General features: G+C 59.5%; 1 protein-coding gene across 1 annotated transcript; it reads left to right on the forward strand.

Annotated features, from left to right (window-relative positions):
• Positions 1-1,122: 1,122 nt before the first annotated feature.
• On the forward strand, positions 1,123-22,085 carry SYNGR3 (synaptogyrin 3). Its single transcript, XM_064390074.1, has 4 exons — positions 1,123-1,274; positions 10,648-10,888; positions 15,539-15,681; positions 17,964-22,085. Exons 1-4 carry the CDS (start codon positions 1,176-1,178, stop codon positions 18,174-18,176), a joined length of 696 nt encoding a protein of 231 aa, XP_064246144.1. The 5' UTR covers positions 1,123-1,175; the 3' UTR covers positions 18,177-22,085.
• Positions 22,086-22,612: the final 527 nt, after the last annotated feature.

The raw sequence follows: 22,612 nt of genomic DNA on the forward strand, positions 1-22,612 counted from the left end.
CAGCAGCACGGAGCGGCTGCCACACCTCGCCCCCTGCTCCGGGCCACTGGCCCCGGCGAGTGGCCAGCAGAGCCCTGGCTGTGCCAGGTCTGAGAGCCCTCCTGGCTGCAGGGCTGCAGGTCCCCAAAGGGTGGCAGCCACCCTTTCTGGGGCTGGGCACAGGAGGGGTGTTTGTTTTAGGGTCAGTGCCCGCAGCAGAGGTGAGCTGAGCACTGTGGTGACCTCCCTGTGCTCCGGGCCATGGCATGGCCCTCGTGCCAACTCACATGGAGCCTTTGCATTGCCTGGTGACACTGGCGTGGGATGGTGACCCGTGCAAGGACACCCCACGGCATGCTATCCCCAGAAGGAGCATGGTGACCATGGGACGGTAATTCTTGGAACAGCACAGTGACCCTGGCTGCTCTGTGGTGTCCCCAGCCCTGGCACAGTGCCCGTGGCCACAGCACAGTGGCACTGCTATCCACAGTGCTCACAGCTCTGCTGTGGTGGCCATGCCCACAGCTCGGTGACAGTGCCTGTCCCACTGTCACAGTGCCTGTGCCCACAGCTCGGTGACAGTGGCTGTCACAGTGCCTGAAGCCCCTCCTGGTGACAGTGACTGTCACAGTGTCACATTGCCTGTGCCCACAGCTCGGTGACAGTGCCTGTCCCGCTCTGCCCATGCCTACAGCTGGGTGACAGTGCCCGTCACAGTGCCCAGAGCCCCATCCCGGTGACAGTGCCTGTCCCACTGTCACAGTGCCCATGTCCCCATCCCAGTGCCAGTGTCACTGTCACAGTGCCCGTGCCCCCATCCTGGTGCCAGTGTCACAGTGTCACTGTCACATCTCCCGTGTCCCCATCCCGGTGATACTGTCACATCTCCCGTGTCCCCATCCCGGTGATACTGTCACATCTCCCGTGTCCCCATCCCGGTGATACTGTCACATCTCCCGTGTCCCCATCCCGGTGATACTGTCACATCTCCCGTGTCCCCATCCCGGTGCCGCGGGCTCAGCTCGGTCTCAGCGCCGGCCGCGCGCACCTGCCCGTGCCCACCCCCCCACCCCACGGGTGGTTCCTCCCGCCGCCCGCACGCGGCGCTGCGGACGAGCCCACGAGGGAGGGGCGCGGGGGGGGCGGGCCGGCGCGGTGCGCGCGGCGGGGCTCGGCTGGGCGCGGAGCGGGGGAAGATGGAAGGAGCGTCCTTCGGAGCGGGCCGGGCGGGGGGGGCCATCGACCCCGTGGATTTCCTCAAGCAGCCGCAGACCCTGCTCCGGGTCACCACCTGGGTAAGGCGGAGCGGCCGCCGCGCCGCGGGGATGGGCAGCGGCGGAGCGGGGACAGCGCCCGGTGCGGGGACAGCGCCCGGGCGATGGGCAATGCCGGGGCGATGGGCAGCTCAGGTGCATCGTTCCCGGTGCCGGTGCATCATTCCCGGTGCCGGTGCATCGTTCCCGGTGCCGGTTCCGGGTGCCGGTGCATCGTTCCCGGTGCCGATGTATCTTTCCCGGTGCCGATGCACCGTTCCCGGTGCCGGTGTATCATTCCCGGTGCCGGTGCATCATTCCCGGTGCCGGTGCATCATTCCCGGTGCCGGTGCATCGTTCCCGGTGCCGGTGCATCGTTCCCGGTGCCGGTGTATCTTTCCCGGTGCCGGTGCCGGTGCCCGGTGCCCAGCCCCGCGGGCAGTGCCGGCTCCCGGGGGAGCTGCCCGGGAGTTTCCCGGGAGCGGGGCCGGGTTGCGCTGCCCCTCTGCCGTGCGGTGCCGAGGATGGCGAGGCAGGGGACATTTTCCTGCCTGCCGCGCTCCGTGCATGCGTGTGCGGGTGACAGAAAGCCGGCAGCGGCCCTGCCCAGCTCCCCGTGCTGCTGACGGGGTGTCATGTTCGCTGGACGGTTCCCACGGGTGAATTCCCACCAGTGGGCTCTGCAGGGCTCAGGGGAGCCCTTGGTGCCCCGTGCCCAGGGTGCCCCTGGGGCCGTGGTGCCCCGATGCCCAGGCTAAGGACAGCCCCTAATTTGCCTCCCCAGCCTGGCTTTTGCTGAGATCTGCAGGTGTGCAGCGCCTGGGGAGGTCAGGAATGCCAGGTCTTCCCAAAAACCCGCTGCGGGAAGGATCAGCCCGGCTCTCGCCTGGCTCCAGGGCTTGGCTGGAGGCTGTGGGTGAGCCTGGGGCTTGTCCTCGCCCGTGTCACACCTGTGCTGGCCCGTGTCACCGTGGCAGTGCCCAGCGAGGCAGGGAGCTGTGCTGGGAGGAGCAGCCAGCCCCGGCTGCCCTCCTTCCAGCAGGCACAGCCGTGCCTCCGAGGGGCTCTCCGGCCTGGGAGAGGCCCCGGCAGCAGCACATGAGCAATTCCAGCTGCAGTCACATGCTCAGGGTTCAACCACACGCTGCAGTGTGTGCCTGATGGGAGCTGGTGTCCTTCCCAGGGCGTGGAAGGCCCACAGCTCCAGTGCTGGGGAAAAACAGGGCCAGGGGTGGATCTGGGGCATCCTGATCCACGGATGTGGTGTGGATCTCGCTGTGGATGGGGCATTTTGGGCAGGCTTGAGGCACAGGGCAGCAGCTGTTTCCTAGAAGAAAACTTGGTTTGGATCCTCCTTGGGTGGTCATGGCAAAGTGCTGGCAGTAGGGTTTGGGTACAGTTAAATAAATCTGCCCCACTGCTGGTGAGTTCAGCCCCTCCCAAAATAAATGTGTCACCTTGCACCCAGAGGGCTCCCCAGCCTTGTGGGGTGGAGGGGATTGGACACTGCTGGGAAGGAATGTAGGTACAAAATAAAAATCCCAGCTTAGGAGATATTCCTGTATCTACTCACTGGTTCATTCAGGGGTGAAGTCCCTCCTTTCCTCTGTTCCCAGGGAATCAGTGACAAACGAGTGCTCACAGCTACAGAAATGCATCAGCTTGACTCCAAACAAGTGCAGGGGCCACCAGTGTGGACAAGCTGGGATGAGAGTGCTGCTGTCCATGTGTTTGCTGCATTCAGGGTTGGCCAAAGCCCCCTGAGCAAAAAGGGAGGTTTTGCTCTTTTCACTGGGCTGGGGGAGCTCCCTTTGGAGCCCTTTTCCCAGCTCTCACACTCTCTGGAGGGCCTGTCAGGGTTCATCACCGCTCCAGCCTGGGGGTCCAGAGCCCCAGTTTGGTTGTCCCAGCCCAGTTCCCCGTGCGTTGAACCAGTTCAGCACTTGTGGCTCCTGCCCAGGGTGAGCTGCAGTCACAGCATTCCCCTCCTGCTGCCGTGCCCCGTGCCTCCCTCCCAGCCAAACCCGAGTCAGCATGGACAGATGGGGCGGGGGAGGCACCACAGGCCTTGCTGGGCTCCCTGCTGCTGTCCTGGGTGGGTGGCAGCGCTGTGGCCGTGGTGGCATCCGTGCAGGAGCTCGGCCCGATGCCACTCCCTGGTTGCCAGAGCACACAGAGCCTCGCCAGGCCTCCCTGCCAGCCCGGGGGGATGAGCTGCCTGTGCCAGCGCAGAGCAGCAGGGCTGAGGTCAGGGCTGGGGTGGGTTTTTCACGTGGTTTTCCTTCCTGTGCTCGCCGGGGCCGTGGTTAACCCGAGCAGCTGGAGCCCACGCACACACAGGAGCCTGCTCTGCCTGTGAGAAAGGAGGAGCTGCTCCTGGGGACAGGAGGGGCTGCCAGGGTGGGCTGCTCTGGGTGGGGGTGATGGAGAAACCCCACAGGGATCTGGGGCCAGCCCCTGGTGCCTGAGTGAGTGACTCGTGCTGATCTGGCCACTGCTGGGGCTTCCCACCACCAAAGGAAGGTCCAGTTCCCTTTTTTTGGGATTCTTGTGCTGCCAGACATGTGGGGGACTGGCAGGTGAATGGTGACCAACACAGAAACCCCCAAATGTCAGCCGTGCCCAAAGGGGATTCCTGGTTCTGCCTCCCCCTGAGAGAGTAATTCTGAGTGTCTGAGGGGGAAAAACACCCCTCCTGGCTTGGAAAGAACCATTTAGCAGTTCCTCATTCATCTCTTCCCTCTGTGTCTGATGCAGTTTGTCAGATGAAGATGTGATCGCTCTTGTGGTTTCCTTTTGAGACATTTTTTGCACAGCCAAACAGAGCTGATATTCACAGCAGCTGCCTGCAGAACCATGAGCTCCTCTCCCTGCCACTGCCCGTGCCAGCCAGACTTTCAAGTGGCCACTCAGCTCCGCAGGGCAACTGTTCATTTAACACAGGCTTAGGTCTGGCTTTTGAAAGCAGTTTTGGAAAATTTGGTAAACTTTTTCAGCAATTCCTGTGATTTCGTGCAGAGCAGCAACAGAAGTGCAGTGCTGGGTGCCATCAGTGCACCCTCACCCCCCAACTCACCCATCCCATCCCATCCCATCCCATCCCATCCCATCCCATCCCATCCCATCCCATCCCATCCCATCCCATCCCATCCCTTTATCCCATCCCATCCCATCCCATCCCATCCCATCCCATCCCATCCCATCCCATCCCATCCCATCATCCCATCCCATTATCCCATCCCATTATACCATTATCCCATCCCATTATCCCATCCCATTATCCCATCCCATCCCATCCCATTATCCCATCCCATTATCCCATTATCCCATCCCCTCCCTCTGTGCCTCCCTGGAGCTCAGCAGAAGTGCAGGAGATGAGCTCTGGATGGCTCCTCAGGGCTTTCACTCACTCCTGAGCACTCAGGGCTCTCAGGGAGGAGCTCCAAGGCTGCTCTGGCACTCCAGAGCCCCCAGCAGTGCTCAGAGTCATTAGCATGATCTGAGCTGCCTCAGACTTTGCTCCTGACCACTTTTCAGAAGGGTCATCAGATTTCTGCCTTAATTTTCTCTTTCTGCAGGCCATGGATTAAAGGCAGAATTCAAACTTAACATTTTGGTAATGGAATTATAGGGGAGCTTTGCTGCATCTGAGCTTAAAATGGTTCTGAACTGTCATGCTCCTGTCATCTCTGGTTTCAAGCACTGCTGCTGTGCCATGTGCTCAGATTGCAGGACGAGATTAGGAGCCTTGAATGAACGCTCTGTCTCAGCCAGCATCTCTTACCACATCAGAAAAAGTAATTCAGGCAGAATCAGTCATGTGCTCATCAATAGACATCCTCCCAAGCTGATCAGCCTGGTGGATGTGGCCCTAAACCTATCAGAGCCAGCATCAGCCCACCCCTTTCTGTGCCAGGAACCACGCCAGGCCTTCCCTTTGTGGCCATCCCTGGGATGACCTGGCAGTGCCTAAAGCTGAGCTTTGGTCTTCACAGCCCCCAAGAAATGGTGCAGGGCAGTGCTGGGAGCTGCCCTGTGGCTGACTGCTGTGAGGATAACCTGCAGAGGGGCCTGGGGGCTGATTGCCCCCGTGCCAGGGGGTCTGTGCCAGGGGGGTCCGTGCCAGGGGGTCTGTGCCAGCCCAGGGCTTGCAGGGCCTCAGGGGATGCTCGGTGCTCAGCAGGATTTGCCCTGTGCTAATTTGCCCTGAATTGTTTTCCTTTCCCATTTGGAGGTCCCTCCTTTCTGTGCTGGGCTGCAGGAGGGCAGGGAGCTGAGCAGGAGCAGTTTGGCTCCTGGAGGCAGTGAGGGGTCACCAAACCTGGCTCTCTGCACCCCTGGGCTGGAGCCACAGCAGAGGAAAGCAGCTCTGGGAGTTTCTCCTCATGCATTGCATCTCCTCCTCGCTGACATTACTGGGTGTGTGACCAAAGCTGGGTTCTGCAGTCTCCTACAACCCCACACCTTCTGCTGCTGTTTTTTATAGGTCCCAAATGCAAGTGCAGCTCCTCAGCAGTGGGAACATCTCACCTTAAAATGGCTGACAGCTCTCAGCTCCTGCTCTCCTGTGCTGTTTGCTTCTTGTTTGCCTCGCCTGGCTCTGCTCAGGCTGCTGAAGCACAATTTAGAGGATGGGCTGCAGAAAGCTGAAAGCAATAGGGAGAAAAACTGTGTGTGTGTGCTGGGGTCCAGGCTGCTGGAGCTTCAGGAGGGAGCAGGGATCTGCAGAGCACAGCCTGGCAGGCTGGCCAGCCTGCATCCTCCAGGTGGCAAAAATGTGGTGGAGGGAGGGCACACACAGCTCCAGCTCCGTGCACACCTGAAAGGTGTCTCCATCTGGGCACAGCAGGGTCCTGCGAGGGCCTGGCGGGTCCAGCAGAATCCTGGAATGGTTTGGGTTGGAAGGAGCCTTAAAAGCCACCCAGTGCCACTCCTGCCATGGGCAGGGACACCTTCCACTGTCCCAGGGTGCTCCGAGCCCTGTCCAGCCTGGCCTGGGCACTGCCAGGGGTGGAACAGAAATGGATTCTCTGGACACCTTGCACCAGAGCTTCCCCACCCTCTGAGCAGAGACACTGTCCCACTGTCCTGTCCCACTGTCCTGTCCCATTTTCCTGTTCTGCTGCCCTGTCCCACTGTCCCGTGTCCCAGCAATGCTGCCCGGCCTGCAGAGGTGTCTCCTCTTGCTCGGAAGCCAGCTTTAATCTGGAGGAGCTGTGCTGCTGGCCTTCATCAGCAGGAGAGGCCCCAGTTGCTGCCTGGGTGGTGGAACCCAGCCCCCTTAGCATGAGCAGCCCCTGCATGTCCCCGTGGGTCTGGGGGCTGTGACCTGTGCTGTGCTGCCCCAGGGTGGGACTGAGGCTCCTCTGGGTGCTGAGGTGCAGCTCTGAATGGAAAGGATGGCAGAGGAGAGCTTTCCTCCTTCCCATTCCCCTGCAGCCACGGGCAGGGCAGCACTCGTGGGCTGCTGGGGCTGCTGGGGCTGCTGGGGCTGCTGGGGCTGCTGGGGCTGATGGAGCTGCTGGGGCTGCTGGGGCTGCTGGAGCTGCTGGAGCTGATGGAGCTGATGGAGCTGCTGGAGCTGATGGAGCTGATGGAGCTGATGGAGCTGATGGGGCTGCTGGGGCTGCTGGGGCTGCTGGGGCTGCTGGGGCTGCTGGGGCTGATGGAGCTGATGGAGCTGATGGAGCTGCTGGGGCTGATGGAGCTGCTGGGGCTGATGGAGCTGATGGAGCTGATGGAGCTGATGGGGCTGCTGGGGCTGCTGGGGCTGATGGAGCTGATGGGGCTGTTGGAGCTGATGGAGCTGCTGGGGCTGCTGGGGCTGATGGAGCTGATGGAGCTGATGGAGCTGATGGGGCTGCTGGAGCTGATGGAGCTGCTGGAGCTGATGGAGCTGATGGAGCTGCTGGGGCTGCTGGGGCTGCTGGGGCTGATGGAGCTGCTGGGGCTGCTGGGGCTGATGGAGCTGCTGGGGCTGCTGGGGCTGCTGGAGCTGCTGGGGCTGCTGGGGCTGCTGGGGCTGCTGGGGCTGCTGGGGCTGATGGAGCTGATGGAGCTGATGGAGCTGCTGGGGCTGATGGAGCTGCTGGGGCTGATGGAGCTGATGGAGCTGATGGAGCTGATGGGGCTGCTGGGGCTGCTGGGGCTGATGGAGCTGATGGAGCTGATGGAGCTGATGGGGCTGCTGGAGCTGATGGAGCTGCTGGAGCTGATGGAGCTGATGGAGCTGCTGGGGCTGCTGGGGCTGCTGGGGCTGATGGAGCTGCTGGGGCTGCTGGGGCTGCTGGAGCTGATGGGGCTGCTGGGGCTGCTGGGGCTGCTGGGGCTGATGGAGCTGCTGGGGCTGCTGGGGCTGATGGAGCTGATGGAGCTGATGGAGCTGCTGGGGCTGCTGGGGCTGCTGGGGCTGCTGGAGCTGCTGGGGCTGCTGGGGCTGCTGGGGCTGCTGGAGCTGATGGAGCTGCTGGGGCTGCTGGGGCTGATGGAGCTGCTGGGGCTGCTGGGGCTGCTGGAGCTGCTGGGGCTGCTGGAGCTGCTGGGGCTGCTGGGGCTGCTGGAGCTGATGGAGCTGCTGGGGCTGCTGGAGCTGCTGGGGCTGCTGGGGCTGCTGGAGCTGCTGGGGCTGCTGGGGCTGCTGGAGCTGCTGGGGCTGCTGGAGCTGCTGGGGCTGATGGGGCTGCTGGGGCTGCTGGAGCTGATGGAGCTGCTGGGGCTGCTGGGGCTGCTGTAGCTGTGGATCTGCTGGGGCTGCTGGGGCTGCTGGGGCTGCTGGATTTGGGGTCCCAGCACTCAGGAACCCCCACACCAGGAGCCCCCGAGCTGCCAGCACATCCCCATGGCAGCTTTGGCAGGATGCAGGGATGGAAAATACAATTTCCCACCAGGGTGGCTGGGGACAATCCATTTTCTTGCTGTGCCTTGCACTGGTTCAGCCAGGAAAAGCAGAATTTGTTGCTGGTGGTGTTGGGTTGTTCAGCTGGAAAATGGAGTGCCCTGTGAAGCTCCTGTGCAGATCCTCTGAGATGCTGCTCAGGCCCACCAAACCTCGCTCACGGTGGAAAATCTGACCTTGTGTTTTCCCTTTCAAGACTCTGGTGAGCTGGTCAGGGCTTTGAGCTGCTGTGGTTTGTGAAGGTGATGGGGAAAATGCACTTGTTCTGTGGGAACTTCAAAAAAAACACAGGGGGTTTATTTCCCTGCCCACGTTTATTTCATCTACCCACGTTTTCCTAAAATAAAAGCACTTTTTCATCTATACTTAGAAAGACAACACCAAATTTATTCTCATTACAGTGTTTCACCAGCACCAGTAGGTTTTTTTAGGAAAAACCATAACATTACAATCCTGGGGTGAGGGAGAGGTAACCCTTGGAAAGGCACATTTTGACAGGAATATTCCAGGCAGTGCTGATGTTTTGAGCTCATCTATCAATGTGTGCTCTTGGAATTTGTTTCTCCTTTGGCCTCCCAAGGAAAAGCTGCGTGTCCTGTGCTTTGTACATGGAAATTGGTTGTGGGGCTCTCATGGCTTGAGCCACTTGTGTTGTCTGGCAGCAGGAAGGATGCTCTGCTTTCCAAAATCCTTTGGAACTGGAAGTTTAGCAATAAAACATCCTTTTTTAAAAATCAAACCATGGACATTGGCAGCCCCAGGTGTGCAAAGCTGGTGCAGGAACCCCACGCCTGTGCTGGGACCTCCTGAATTGTGTTAGTGGGAGCTCTCCCTCCCCAGCAGAGCCCTGGGCTGCAGCAGGCTCCCCGAGCTCGGAGCTGATCCTGGGGGGACTGGGTGAACTTCTCACAGAGGCTGAGCACAAGTTTGCTGGCCTGCCAGAGAAGTAATCGCGTGGAATCAGAGGTCCTCAATTATTCATGCTTTCCAGAATCACATTACTTCTTCCCAGGGCCTGTTTCATAAATGCTGCTGCTATTTCTGATGGTAAATAACAATTTTGCATTATTTATGAGCAGATTTTTACAACTGCTGATGTTACAGCTGCTGCCAAAGCTCTGGGAAAAAAGATTGGTGCTGTTTGTTGTTGTTTCTGCCTTACACACGGCCCCGCCCGTGTGAGCGTGGGGATGGGGAGGATGAGGATGAGGATGGGGATGGTGGGGATGATGAGGATGGGGAGGGACTGAAGATGGTGATGATGATTATGGAGATGGTGATGAGGGTGGTGGTGATGATGAGATGAGGATGGTGATGATAAGGATAATGATGATGATGAGGATGATGATCATGGTGATGAGGATGATCCAGGGAGGGATCCAGGGAGGATCCAGGGAGGGATCCAGGGCAGGATCCAGGGAGGGATCCAGGGAGGGATCCAGAGCAGGATCCAGGGAGGATCCAGGGAGGGATCCAGAGCAGGATCCAGAGCAGGATCCAGGGAGGGATCCAGGGAAGGATCCAGGGAGGGATCCAGGGAGGATCCAGAGCAGGATCCAGGGAGGGATCCAGGGAGGGATCCAGGGAGGGATCCAGGGCAGGATCCAGGGAGGGATCCAGGGAGGGATCCAGGGAGGGATCCAGGGAGGATCCAGAGCAGGATCCAGGGAGGGATCCAGGGAGGGATCCAGGGAGGGATCCAGGGCAGGATCCAGGGAGGGATCCAGGGAGGATCCAGGGCAGGATCCAGGGAGGATCCAGGGAGGATCCAGGGAGGATCCAGGGCGGGTTGTGCTGCTCCTGCAGCCTCCCCTCCTGCCTTTGGGAGATAAGGAATTCCTGGGGCATGCAGGGGGATGGTGTCACCTGGGGCAGCAGCTGCCATCGGCTCCTTCCCCACATGTGACAGGGATGTGACAGGGATGTGACAGGGTGTGGCAGGGCTGTGACAGGGGTGTGATACCTGTGGTGCCAGCATGGCCACCTGGGCAGCCCCAGCAGCTCCCATCCTTCTGTCCCTCCTGGCCCCAAGCAGGTCACTGGTAATGCATTCAGCAGCTGCACCTTTCAGCCCCTGCTGAAAAATCACCCTGCAGCTCCCAGGGCAGCCAGTGCCCCTGTGCCAGCTCCCCACACATGTCCCCTGTCCCCTCCAGCAGCCAGCCAGCCCTTCCCAGGCTCAGCTGCCCAGCTGTCCCCTGTCCCTGGGGACTCCAGGGGCTTTGTGGGGCCCAGCCTGGCAGCAGAGAGCAGCCCAGCTCTGCAGGAACCTGCCCCACCTGGGGATTTTCCCCTCCCCAGCGCGTCTGGAGAAGCAGGTCCTCACCCTGCTCTGCACAGCGGGCGCTGGAAGGCAGGAGCAGCAGGAACACCCAGGTGCAGCCTGGGGCCACCAACCAGAGCAGAGCCAGGAGGTGTGTGACAAACGCCACGTTGCCATGGAGCACAGGAGTTGGGGATTGCTGGGAAGCAGAGCTCAGTGCCACAGCAGCGAGCTGTGCTCTCTGCTTGCTCCTGCAGATCTTCTCCATCGTGGTGTTCGGCTCCATCGTCAACGAGTGCTACGTGAACAAGGACAGCCACGACCCCGAGCTGCTCTGCATCTTCAACGAGAATGAGAGTGCCTGCAGCTACGGCATCGCCGTGGGCCTCATCGCCTTCTTCGGCTGCATCTTCTTCTTCGTGGTGGACCTGTACTTCCAGCAGATCAGCAGCGTCAAGGACCGCAAACGCGCCGTGCTGCTGGACCTGGGCTTCTCAGGTACCCTGCTCTGCTTTGGTCTGCTTGGCTCTGCTTGGCTCTGCTCTGCCCTGCCCTGCTTGGCTCTGCCCTGCTCTCTCTGCCCTGCCCAGCCCTGCCCAGCCCTGCTCTCCCTCCCTGGGCTCTTTGCTGGGCTCTGCTCCTCCTCTCTGGAGCCTTCCCCGCTCCTCCCGTGGCCTGACACTGCTCGTGTGCCTTGGCTGGGGACAGTGGGGTGGCAGGGCAGCTGTGCCCCGCAGCCGTGGCTCAGGGGCACTCAGGGAGGTGGGCACAGTGGTGTGTCCTCACTCTGGAGGTGTTCACTGAGCCGGGTTTGTCACCCGCAGGGGTGAGCCTTGGTGGCCACATCTCAGAGCCCAGCGGGGTTTTGCCTGCCCACACCTCCTGCTCTGGCTCACAGAGAGCAAAGGTGGTTTCAGCAGCTGCCTCGGCTCTGGTTTCACTTCGTGCACGGGTTTGGGGCACACAGGAGCAGCTCTGTGCAGCTGGCACTGCCCTGGGACCTGCTGTGCCCTGGAGCTGAGCTCAGCCCTGCGGGCAGAGCAGGCAGCGTGCTCTGGGCTGGGGGGAACGGGCTCTGCCCTCCCTGGCAGCTGCTGCCCTGCACTCCCAGCTCTGCTCACAGCCTGATTTATCCAGCACGAGCCTTGCTGATGGCTCTCTGTCCCAGATGAAGGCATCCATCATCCCCTCCCTGCCTTGCCTGTTGTTCAGGCTGTTCTCTCCTCGCTGCAAAGCTCATTTCCGTGGTGCTGGAGCATCCAGCCCTCGTTAGATAAAATTTACAGCCTGTTCCGTGGGGCTTGGTGCCTGAAATCCTTGGATTCCAGCAGGAGGGGGACACCCCATCCACCCTGTGGCTGCTGCTGAGTGTCACAGAGCCAGGCTGGGCTCCTCCTGCCCTCCTGGCAGCCTCAGGGGAGCTGGCACTGCTCCCAAACCCTGCCTCCTTTCTCTTTGTCCCTGCTGTGGATCCGCTGAGAGGGGAAATGACAGAACCCTGGGATCCTGGGGTGGTTTTGGGAAGGGACATTGAAGCCCATTCAGCTCCACCTTCCACTAGGCCAGGATGCTCCAAACCCAGTTAAACTCTTCCAGGGACCCAGGGGCAGCCCCAGCCAGGGCCTGTTCCACCCTGACGGGGAAGAACTCACTAAAATGATGTGGGCAGTAGCTGGGTGGTGACTCTGGGGCACAGCTGGTATTCAGGGCTGCTCTGAAAGCAGCACTTACAGCCCTCTCTTCCAGCTGCTCCCAGGGACAGGTGAGGCCAGCTGTGCTCGGGGTGCTGGCACATCCTCCTGGGTGCTGGCACATCCTCCCGGGTGCTGGCACTGCTGTCTGCAGCCCCTGAACGATCCTGATCTCCCAGCTCTCCTCCCCAGTGCTGGAGCTGCTGCTGCTGCCAGGGCTGGGGCTGGCACAGCCTCACCCTCCACTGCCAGCCCAGCCCTCCGGGGTGTTTTAAACCCCTGTCACCCCTCCAGGCATCCCCCCCTACCCTGGCTGCTGTTCTGGGGGTGCTGGCAGTGCCCACCCCTTCTGCTGCGCTGGCAGTGCCACCCGCCCTGGCCCTGGCACTGGGGCAATGCTGCTGCTCCCAGAGCTGCTCTGGAGGGGAGAGGCTTCTCCCTGGAGCACAGCAATCCTGAGGGCAGCAAAGGCTGCCCAGAGATGCCCAGGTTTCTTCCTGGAGCACAGAGCTCCTGAGGGCAGCCGTGCCTCCAAGAGCTGCCCAGGTTTCTCCCTGGAACAGAGCAATCCTGAGGGCAGCAGTGGCTGCCCAGAGCTGCTCTGGAAGGGAAAGGTTTCTCCCTGGAGCACAGCACTCCTGGAGGCAGCAGAGACTGCCCAGAGCTCCTCTGGAAAAGGGAGAAGCTTCTCCCTGGATCCCAGCTCTCCTGAGGACAGCCGTGCTGCCCAGAGCTGCCCGGGTTTCTCCCTGGAGCCCAGCTCTCCTGAGGACAGCCGTGCTGCCCGGCGCTGCAGGTGCTGCTGGCTGCAGGACGGGGAGGTGGGTGCTGCAGAGCGCTCTGGCAGCTGCAGTACCCAGCGCAGCCGTGCTGCCTCCGGGCTCGGCGTGATGTCATTTTAACCCCTGGCAGCCCGCGGTGCCACCCCCGGGGCTGGGGTGGCACTGGGGACAGAGCGGGCAGGGGAGCGGTGGCAGCGTGTGCCAGGGAGGACGAGCTGTGCTGGGTCCAGTGTCACACACAGGAGCAACTCCCCTCCACAAACCAGTGCCAGCCCCAGTGCCAGCCCAGTGTCCCCAGCCTTGTCCCTGAGCCTAGCCAGTGCCAGCCCTGTGTCCCTTGTGCCAGCCCTGTGTCCCTTGTGCCAGCCCTGTGTCCCCTGTGCCATCCCTGTGTCCCTTGTGCCAGTCCCATGTCCCCATCCCTGTGTCCCCTGTGCCATCCCTGTGTCCCCTGTGCCAGCCCTGTGTCCCTTGTGCCAGTCCCATGTCCCCATCCCTGTGTCCCCTGTGCCATCCCTGTGTCCCCTGTGCCATCCCTGTGTCCCCTGTGCCATCCCTGTGTCCCCAGCCTTGTCCCTGCTGCTCCCACGGTGTGAATCAAACCTTTGGGAGCTGCTCTTGTTTCACCTCTGGGTTTTTGGCTCCCACAGTCCCCCAGTGTGATCTGAGCAGTGGCTCAGCTCCAAACGTGGGCGCTGGAGCTGCTTCCCATCCCAGGGAAGAGCTGCTGGGAGAGCCCCTGGTGACAGCAGGGCAGCAGAAACGTCCCCGGGTTAAAGGGTGACCTTTAGGGAGCAAATCCCAGGAAATCTCTGCCCTTTAGTGCTGGCAACAAGCCGCTGTCCTGAAGGGAAGTGAGAATGCTTATGCAGAGATCTGGGTGGGTTTGGTGACAGGATTGGCTGTGTTTGGTGAAGTGTCTGTCATTTGGGAAGGGAAACCTGGCTGATCCTTCCTGTGAAGGAAGGGTTCCTTCCACGGCCAGGCTGCTGCTTGGGAATTCCCAGGCCGTGCAGGAGGAGACAAGGAATGTGTCTTAAACTGCAATGAGGAGCAAATTCTGAACTAAAGAAAGGAGAAAATTCTGAATTAAAGGCCTTGAGCCCTGCTCCTCCAGCACTCGCTGTGGATGCTCCATTTTATATCCTGTTTAAGGAAAACTGGCAGGATAAATGTGAATGAAAGGGAATAAAGGAAGGCTCTGCCGTCCCTGCAGTCAGACGGGGACAGCAGCCTGGTGCTCATGCTGATGTGCTGATGATCCTTGCTCAGCATTGCCAACATCCACCCAGAATCCCGGACATGAGGAGTGATGGAGACCCTGACAGCAGCACCATGGGAGGCTCCAGGTGGTGCAGCTCCTGTTCCCAGAGCTGGAGAACTCCCCTGCTGCTGGCCCCGTGTGCTCCTGGCTGTTCCTTGGCTGTGCCCTGGGCTGCTTGGCACTGGGCAGGGCTGGTGGCTGGGGGTGGAATTAGAGCAGCTGCAGCCCTGTCTTGCTCAGCCAGCTTTGCTTCCAGGCAGGAATAATCAAATAATCACCAGAGGGTTTCTGCTCAGTTCCACAGCCCAGGGGGATTCTCTGCAGGGATGAGCAGAGCTCTCACGTGTCGTGAATTACAGAGTGCTTTGGGTTGGGAGGGGCATTAAAACCCATCCCATCCCACCCCTGCCGTGGCAGGGACACCTCCCACTGTCCCAGGGTGCCCCAAGCCCTGTCCAGCCTGGCCTTGGGCACTGCCAGGGATCCAGGGGCAGCCCCAGCTGCTCTGAGCCTCCCCACACTCACAGGGAGCAATTTCTCCTCCATGTCCAATGTAAATCCACCCTCCTTCAGCCTGAGGCCATTTGCCCTGTCCTGTTTCTCAGTGCCCTGTGAAAAGTGCCTCTCCACCACGTCCAGGGAGGCTGTGCTGTCCCTGGGGCTCCTTGAGGTCAGGCTGAGGCTGAACTGAACTGCAGGCAGGGGATTTGCTGAGATGTCCCCACAGCTTCCCTCCATCCCTGGTTTTGTGTTCAAAAAGCTCCTTTTGGGCCAGGCTCCCAAAATTCCTGTTCCTGTTGGAAGCCTTGGTGGATTGTGCAGCAGGAAGGGAGAGGTGCTGGCCAGGGGCAGCAGTGACCAGCACTGTTCCTGTGGCAATCCTGAATGAATTTGAGATGGGACCTCTGAGTTGCTTTAGATTATTTGATTTTTTTTTCTTATCTTCTGCATAGACAGGAAGAGTGAATTCAGCTCACATCTTCAGTGCATGGCTCAGAAGGTCACAAGACCTCTAGTTACAAGACCTTTTAAGGATTTATTGACCAATAAAACACTGCCAACAAGGATATTTATGCTTTTGACACAGTCCTTAAATATTTTGTTTTATAGACTCATGCTACAGTGTCAGCTTTCTTGCCAATCAAGTTAAGACACACAGACTTACAGTACTACACTTTAAAACTGTAAACTTTCTTCTGCTTAGCTTAACTTTAAAACTCTAAACTTTCTTCTGCTTAGCTTAACATGCCTCTGCCTTTAAACCATAAATCCACATTCCCACTTCCAGCACCTGAGCTTGGGAGCCTTTTCCAAGGTCTCAGATCAAACCTTGGGTTTAATGCCAACCTTTGGCTCACAGCCCCAGAGTTCCGAGAGCTCCCTGCATTTGGGATCCCGTGTTCCCCTGCAGGTTTCCTGGCCTTCCTGTGGTTTGTGGCCTTCTGCTTCCTGGCAAACCAGTGGCAGAGGACGACGCTGACCCGCGGCTTCTCGCAGGGCGCCGACGCGGCGCGGGCAGCCATCACCTTCTCCTTCTTCTCCATCATCATCTGGGTGAGGCCGCCGGGCGGAGGGGGCACAGCAGGAACGAAACCTGCCCCGGGCTGCTGGGGAGCTGCCTTTGCAGAAGTGAATGCTGCTGCTGGTGGCGAGGGGCAGCGCTGGGGAAGCTGCGGGCTCCCCTCGTGTGGTTTCTCACCAGGGAAGGCTCAGCTCTGCCTGGGGAATTCCAGGCTTCCCTTTCTCCCGAGGCTGGGGGGTTTTGTTCCTGTTGAAAACGTGCTGCCAGTCACGAGCTGCCCTGGTTTCAGGGCCTCCTTGGAGGGCCCAGGAGCAGATCTCTGCACTGAGCAGCTTCGTGGGGTGGCTGGGGGTCTTTGGGAGCTCTCAGGCTCACAGCTCCTCCTGGGACACACCAGACTGGCCTCACTGCTGTCCACCTGGGGAAGGGGCTTAGAAACCCCCCTTGACCCCACTTTTGGCTCCACCTGGGCAGAGGGACTGCAGCCAGGGCTGTGTGAAGCCCTGGGGCTCTCCTGGAGGGCTGGGGGCTGTGCCACGCAGGGCTCCCACCCCAGAGCTGTGTGGGGAGAGGCAGGGATGGCTCTGGGTGACCCCCAGCCTCCCCTGGGCACAGAGCCCCGGGATGTGCCCCAGTTCCATGTGGCCTCCAGAGAACTGGGGCAAGAGCCAGTGCCAGGCTTCCCAGCAGCGCTGCAGCCTCGCTCAGTTCTCCCCCAGTTTCACTGCTCCCTGCTCTGTGATTATCCCCGTAAATCTCCTTTAATCCCAGCTCTTCCCCATCCCTCCCAGTTGGGGGGATGTTCCCCATCCCATCAGCATCTGCTGCCAGCCCGGGAGGGCCGTGGGGACACCGCTGTCACCCTGTGCCACCCCAAGGATGGCCGCGGTGGCTGGGAAGCCATTCCTGGCCTCTACAGGCGTTTTCCAGCCTCCTCAGAACGTCACTTACAAACTAATTGAATTGTTAATGAAGCCTCCTGGAAGGAGAGCGAGCGGGGCCCTCCTGGGCCCACATTTCCCACCCTCAGCAGCCTCAATTCCAGCAGCCTGGCAGAGGGTGAAGGAGTCTCGGCACAACTGACCCATTTTCCTGGGCTGCCTCTGGGCAGCTCCCCTCCCCACAGCAGACGTGTTTATTTGGGCCAGCAGTGCCAGATGGGCACGGCCAGGGCCCCCCAGCCCGGGTGGGGCTCTGGGGGTCACCCTGCCCCTCAGAAATGGCCTCTGCAGGGTTCACTGGGGTCTGGGGCTGGGCTGGCTCGTGGGTACAGCCTGGGGGTGCTGCCTTGAGCTCGGTGCTTTGCAGGGAAGGGGAGATGTGGGGTGCTGGGGGGATGTGGGGTCCTGGTGGGATTCAAGGTCCTGGGGGTTTGGGGAACTCTGAGAGGACATGGGGTAATGGGGAATGTGTGATGCTGGTGAGACACAAGAAGCTGGAGGGACATGGAGTCCTGGGGGTTTGGGGGACCCTGAAAGGACATGGGGTCCTGGTGGGGTTTGAGATCCTGGGGTTTTGGGGGATCCTTGGAGGACATGGGGTCCTGGGGGAAGGTGAGGTCCTGGGTGTTTGGGGGACCCTGGGAGGACAGGGAGTCCTGATGGGATTCGAGGTCCTGGGGGTTTGGGGGGTCCTTGAAGGACATGGGGAATGTGTGATGCTGGTGAGACACAGGATGCTGGGAGGACACGGGGTCCTGGGGGTTTGGGGGATCCTTGGAGGACATGGGGTAATAGGGGAATGTGTGATGCTGGTGAGACACAGGAGCTGGAGGAACACGAGGGATTGGGGGACACTGGGAGGACAGGGTGTCCTGATGGGATTCGAGGTCCTGGGGATTTGGGGGACCCTGGGAGGACATGGGGTCCTGGTGGGATTCAAGGTCCTGGGGCTTTGGGGGGTCCTTGGAGAACATGGGGAATGTGTGATCTTGGTGAGACACAGGATACTGGGGGGACACGGGGGGTTGGGGGACCCTGAGAGGACATGGGGTCCTGATGGGGTTTGAGGTCCTGAGGGTTTGGGGAACTCTGAGAGGACATGGGGTCCTGGTGAGATTCAAGGTCCTGGGGGTTTGGAGGGTCCTTGGAGAACATGGGGAATGTGTGATGCTGGTGAGACACAGGATGCTGGGAGGACACGGGGTCCTGGGGTGATGTGTGATGCTGGGGGGACACGGGGTCCTGGGGTGATGTGTGATGCTGGGAGGACACGGGGTCCTGGGGGTCCTGGGGGTCCGGGGCGGTTCCGGGGTGCCGTGGGGCCGCAGCCGTGCCCGCTGTGACGCTGTCCCCTCTGTGGCTCGCTGTCGCAGGTGGTGCTGGCGCTGCGGGCGCTGCAGCGGTACCGCCTGGGCACGGACATGTCCCTGTTCGCCACCGAGCAGTTCGGCACCGACCCCAGCGCGCCCTACCCCGGCTACCCCGGCGGCAGCAGCGGCGTGGAGAGCACGGAGACCTACCAGAGCCCCCCGTTCACCGAGACCTTAGAGCCCAACCCCAAAGGTTACCAAGTGCCAGCGTACTGAGGGGCTGCGGCGGTGCCACCCCCGCCCTGTCCCCGCTGTCTCCAGCCCCGACCCCTCAGTCAGTGCCGGGTCCCTTTATTAGCTCGTTGTGCAGTGAATTCTGTACAGTGGTATTGGTTCTTGTCTTACCTGTCCCCGGGTTTCTAAAAGCAGTGTTCCCTCTAAGCCAGCAGGAAGGAAGGTTGGTGCCGCATCACCTACAGGTGGGGAGGAGGAGGAGGAGGAGGAGGAGGAGGAGGAGGAGGAGATGCCCCCTCCGAGCTCTGCTGGGAGAGCCCAGGACGCCTTTTCCTCCTGGCAAACAGCAGCTGAGGAGTTCTTATCTCGTTCTTCCAGAGCTAACACAGAATCCATCGAGGGTGGGTGGGCAGTGGGGAGAGCTGGCCCTGGCTGCTCCCGCTGCAGGTTCCAGGAAAGTGCCAAATTCACAGGGAAATCAGTGGGGTCTGTGTTGTTTTCCTTTGTATATACTTGCTGTACAAAACAAACATCCAAACAGGTGTTTCCAAACTTGGTTTAGAGGCTCAGGGAGCACAGCAGGCCGGGGCTGGGGTCAGTATCCAGAGTGTTTCTATGCTTCAGCAGGTTCTGGTTGAGGATTTAAAAAGTTGCTGTTTGAAATGGAAACCAGCAGGAGCTGGTTGCTAACTGGGAATAGCCTGAGATCAGTGGGGATGTGTCACTTTGTGGTTCTGTTTCCTCGTGGGGAGTGGGAAATGTGTAAATTCCTAAGGAATTTTTGGCTGGCAGCGCTGACACGTCCTCACCCTGGGCAGGTGAGGGCCGAGGTGAGGGCTCAGACTCGACATCCAAGGCCATTAGGAGCAATACTGCACTTGTGTTTTTATCCTGGGAGCAGCCTCCATCTGTCAGCTGCAGCAGAACCCGGGGGGGACACGTGTGTCACCCTGCAGCCTCCAGGAACGAGGGATTCAGGCAGGGAGCTGGAAAGGTCCACAGGCCACCGGAGTGTGGGGTCACACCCGAGTTGGGAGCTGGTGTGGGAAGAGTCAGTGAAAAGCACCCGGGAAGGAGGCTCAGGCTGGGGCTCAGCTGCACAGAACAGAGGAAAGGACAGAATGTAAAACCCAGCAGGTCCCTGCCAGCCTGCCAGCCTTCCCTGCCCGGGTGGCAGCTGGTCCAGGCTGTGGCACCGAGGGTGGCACTGAGGGCTGAGCAGAAACTGGAGTCCCAGCCCTGGGTGGCAGCTCCATCCCTGGAGGCTCCACTGCCTTGTGGCCCCGTGAGGAGCAATAGCCACCACCTGTCCCCTCCCTGTCACAGGTCCTGGTCGCCCTGGCCACAGCTCATCCTGCTGCAGATCAGTGTGCTAATTAACGAGCAGCAGAGAAATGCACTAATTAAGCAGCCAATATCCCGAGGTCACTGCCAGAGCGTTCCTTGCCTTGGCTCCAGGTCCTGGCTGTGCCCAGCCCCTCACAGGGGCCTGACCACGGCCCAGTGCAGGGTCAGCCTCAAGGGATTCCGGGATCTTGGTGGTTTTGTGGAGTCGGTTTTGCTGGGAAAGAAAAAAAAAACCCCGAGGATTTTAATACAGGGTAGGGTGGAACTGTAGCAATATTTTCCTTAGAGGGAACACTGAAACTTTAGCAGCACAAACAGTACTTGTGTTAATATTTTAGCGAAATTATAATCAATTTAAATGTTTAAATTGATTGTACGTGAGATAATGTTCGTTGGGTACAGTGTATTTTTTCTAACTATAATATAACTGTTCCAGAGTTTCCGTGTAACCGTGAAGAGCTAAAGCTGTGTCTGCCTGCGGGACACGTCCTGCCCCGCGTGCCCCCGCTCAATATTACACGCTCTGAATGTCCCCCCAGGCCTGCATTGCCTTTCTTTGCCCCCACACGCACATCCCACCACGCCCTGACCTTGGGGCAGCAGCAGGGACACAGGGACGACCCCAGCACAGCTCCTGGTGCTTCCCAGTTTCCTTTTCCTTGCTGCTGTGCTGGGCAGGGAGCAGGAGCAGGGCTGGGTGCCCCAGGGGCTCCCTGGCAGCACAGGAGATGCTCCTTGGTGAAGGCAGAGCTGGGAATAATTAACCTGTCCAGCCTCATCACTCAGCAGCGCCTGGAGGGAGGCGAGCCCTGATCCTCTGCAGGCAAAGTGCCCGTGCCAGGCAGGGCAGGGGTGGCACCTGCTGGGGTGGCACCGGGACAGGCTGGAGCCACGGCTGGAGTTTTTCCAGGGAATAGCACTGGGCTCTGTCCCATGTGGCCGTGCCAAGGCCGTGTCACCAGGCAGGACGGGACAGCCCCAAGCTGCCTGGCCGTGCTGAGAGCCTTCACCCACCTCAGCCTTGCTCTCACAGCCCCATCTGGGGCATCTGTCACACCCCATGGGGGGACACCCGTGCTGGAATCCTGCCCCACGCCCTTTGGGAGCCCCCCCAGTGTCCCCACGGTGTCAGGTGTCACTGGCACCCTGCGGTGGCCGTGGCAGCCCCTCGGTGTGCCCCTGAGCAGAGCAGGGTGTGCAGGGGGGGCTGTCACCAAACACACCCCAAGGGGACAGGGCTGGAGAACCAGAGCTGCAGGAACCCCGGGCTGCTGGGGGTTCAGGGATTTGGAACATCAGTTTTCCTCTTTTCTCCTCTTTTTCTCCCAGCTGTGCTGCAGCAGCACTCACCCCCTGGTAACCACCCAGCCACATCCTAGAGGATGCCAGGGCTGGGCCAGAATTGTCCCAAAGGCAGGCCAGGACTGTCCTGAGCGTGCCAGGGCTCTGCCATGCTCACAAGCTGTTTGCAGCCCTCTGTTCTCCCCACAGCTCAGCAGCACCTCGAGCTCACAGGGGGCTCAGCTGTGCTCAGTCCTGCCCAAAGGCTTCTGCACAGGGTTAGCACTAAATTTGGGTGTGAAGAGTGGAATTCCAGCATTCTGCCTTTCCGGGAGCTGCATTCTGCCCCACCCATCCCCTTGCTCCAGGAGCCTCTGTCACACCACCACTGCTCTCAGCACTGAGGTGACCACATCATGCACTTCAAGCATATTTAAAGATTTGGAATTTTTGCCAACATTTCAAGCTGTTCCTAGCAAAGGTGGAAGCTTTGCTTAAGTGATGTTCAGTAAAAAACATTCTCCCCCTGCAGTGCCTGCTGTGCCAGGGGCTGGAGCAGACCCTGAGAGCAAACCCCTCCCTTTAGAGGACATTTGGGATCTCCTGTGCCTGGACACTGGGCTGAGATTCCCATCATTTCATGCCACAAGGAGTGGCACTGCTGTCCTGCTGCCCATCAGTCCCTCAGTGCTGCCCTGCACCTTCCCTCCCGTGCCAGCCCGAGGCACAGGGCTGCCTCTGCCCTCTGCTCCTGGGGAAATGCCATCATTGCCCCATGCAGAATTCTCTCAGTGTTAATAATAATAATAACAAACACACTGCTGTGGTTCAGACCCCTCCCAGCCCGTGCTGGCCCCAAGCAGTGGCTCTGGCTCCCTCTGGTCCCATCCCCAGTTGCATTTTGCCCCCGTGTGTGTCACAAGCCCTCTCCCCCTCAGTGAGGCTCAGGCCCAGCCCTCACTGCCTCAACTTGAAGCCCCAGCTCAGCTGCCTGGATTTTGTTGCAATACACATTCAAACCTCAGCTCCTCTCAGAGTTTTAATCTCCAACAGCTCCCACTGAGGGCTGGGGAGTTCAGTTTCTTTGCCAATACCTCTGTCCGAGCAGACGCTTCCAGGAGTTGCAGTTGTCACTAACCTCTGTGCAGTGTAGTATAAAGTGGACTGTGTATGGAAATAAGTTTAAAATGTTTACAATTTTGTATATATTATATATATAAAAATATCTTTTGAGAGAACAATCTGTGATTCTGTATTTTCGGTGTCTGTGTAACCAACTGCAACTTATTTTCAATAAAGAGCTAAAAATGAATAGAAAAAACCCATTTTTGGTAATAACTTTATTGAATCAGGTGAGCACAAGGAACAAGGAAACTGCAACATCAGGCCCCAGAGATGCAGCAGCTCGAGGGAACTCCCAGCAGCACCTCCCAGGGAACTCGGAGCTGCTGATGGAGAAGTAACTGAAACCCAAGGGAAGACAAGATGCTCCTGCAGGGAAGACATTTCACTCCCTGAACTTTACAAACCAAAGGGAGGGGATGAGGAAAGTTGCTGACTGGAAGTGGTGGCAGCACCCAGCCCCCTCAGGGGCCAGGAACAGGGACTGCCAGGGGCTTGTGCACCCAAATCACCCTCCCAGCCCCTTCTGGGCCAAACCCAACGTGCACAGGTGGTCAGAACAGTCTTAAATATTCAAGAAAAGAAACCCAAAGCACTTTGCAGCCTGAGAGCAAGCAAAAATAACACATGTAAGGCAAGGAAGAGTGGCTGTAGGCAGGAGTAGCTCTTGGGTAATACTCTGAGCTCGATTTCATAGAAATGATGATGCTAGAAAAGCTGTGTTTCAT

This window comes from Passer domesticus, chromosome 15, assembly GCF_036417665.1.
Source record: "Passer domesticus isolate bPasDom1 chromosome 15, bPasDom1.hap1, whole genome shotgun sequence".
NCBI classification, from domain to species: Eukaryota; Metazoa; Chordata; class Aves; order Passeriformes; family Passeridae; genus Passer; species Passer domesticus.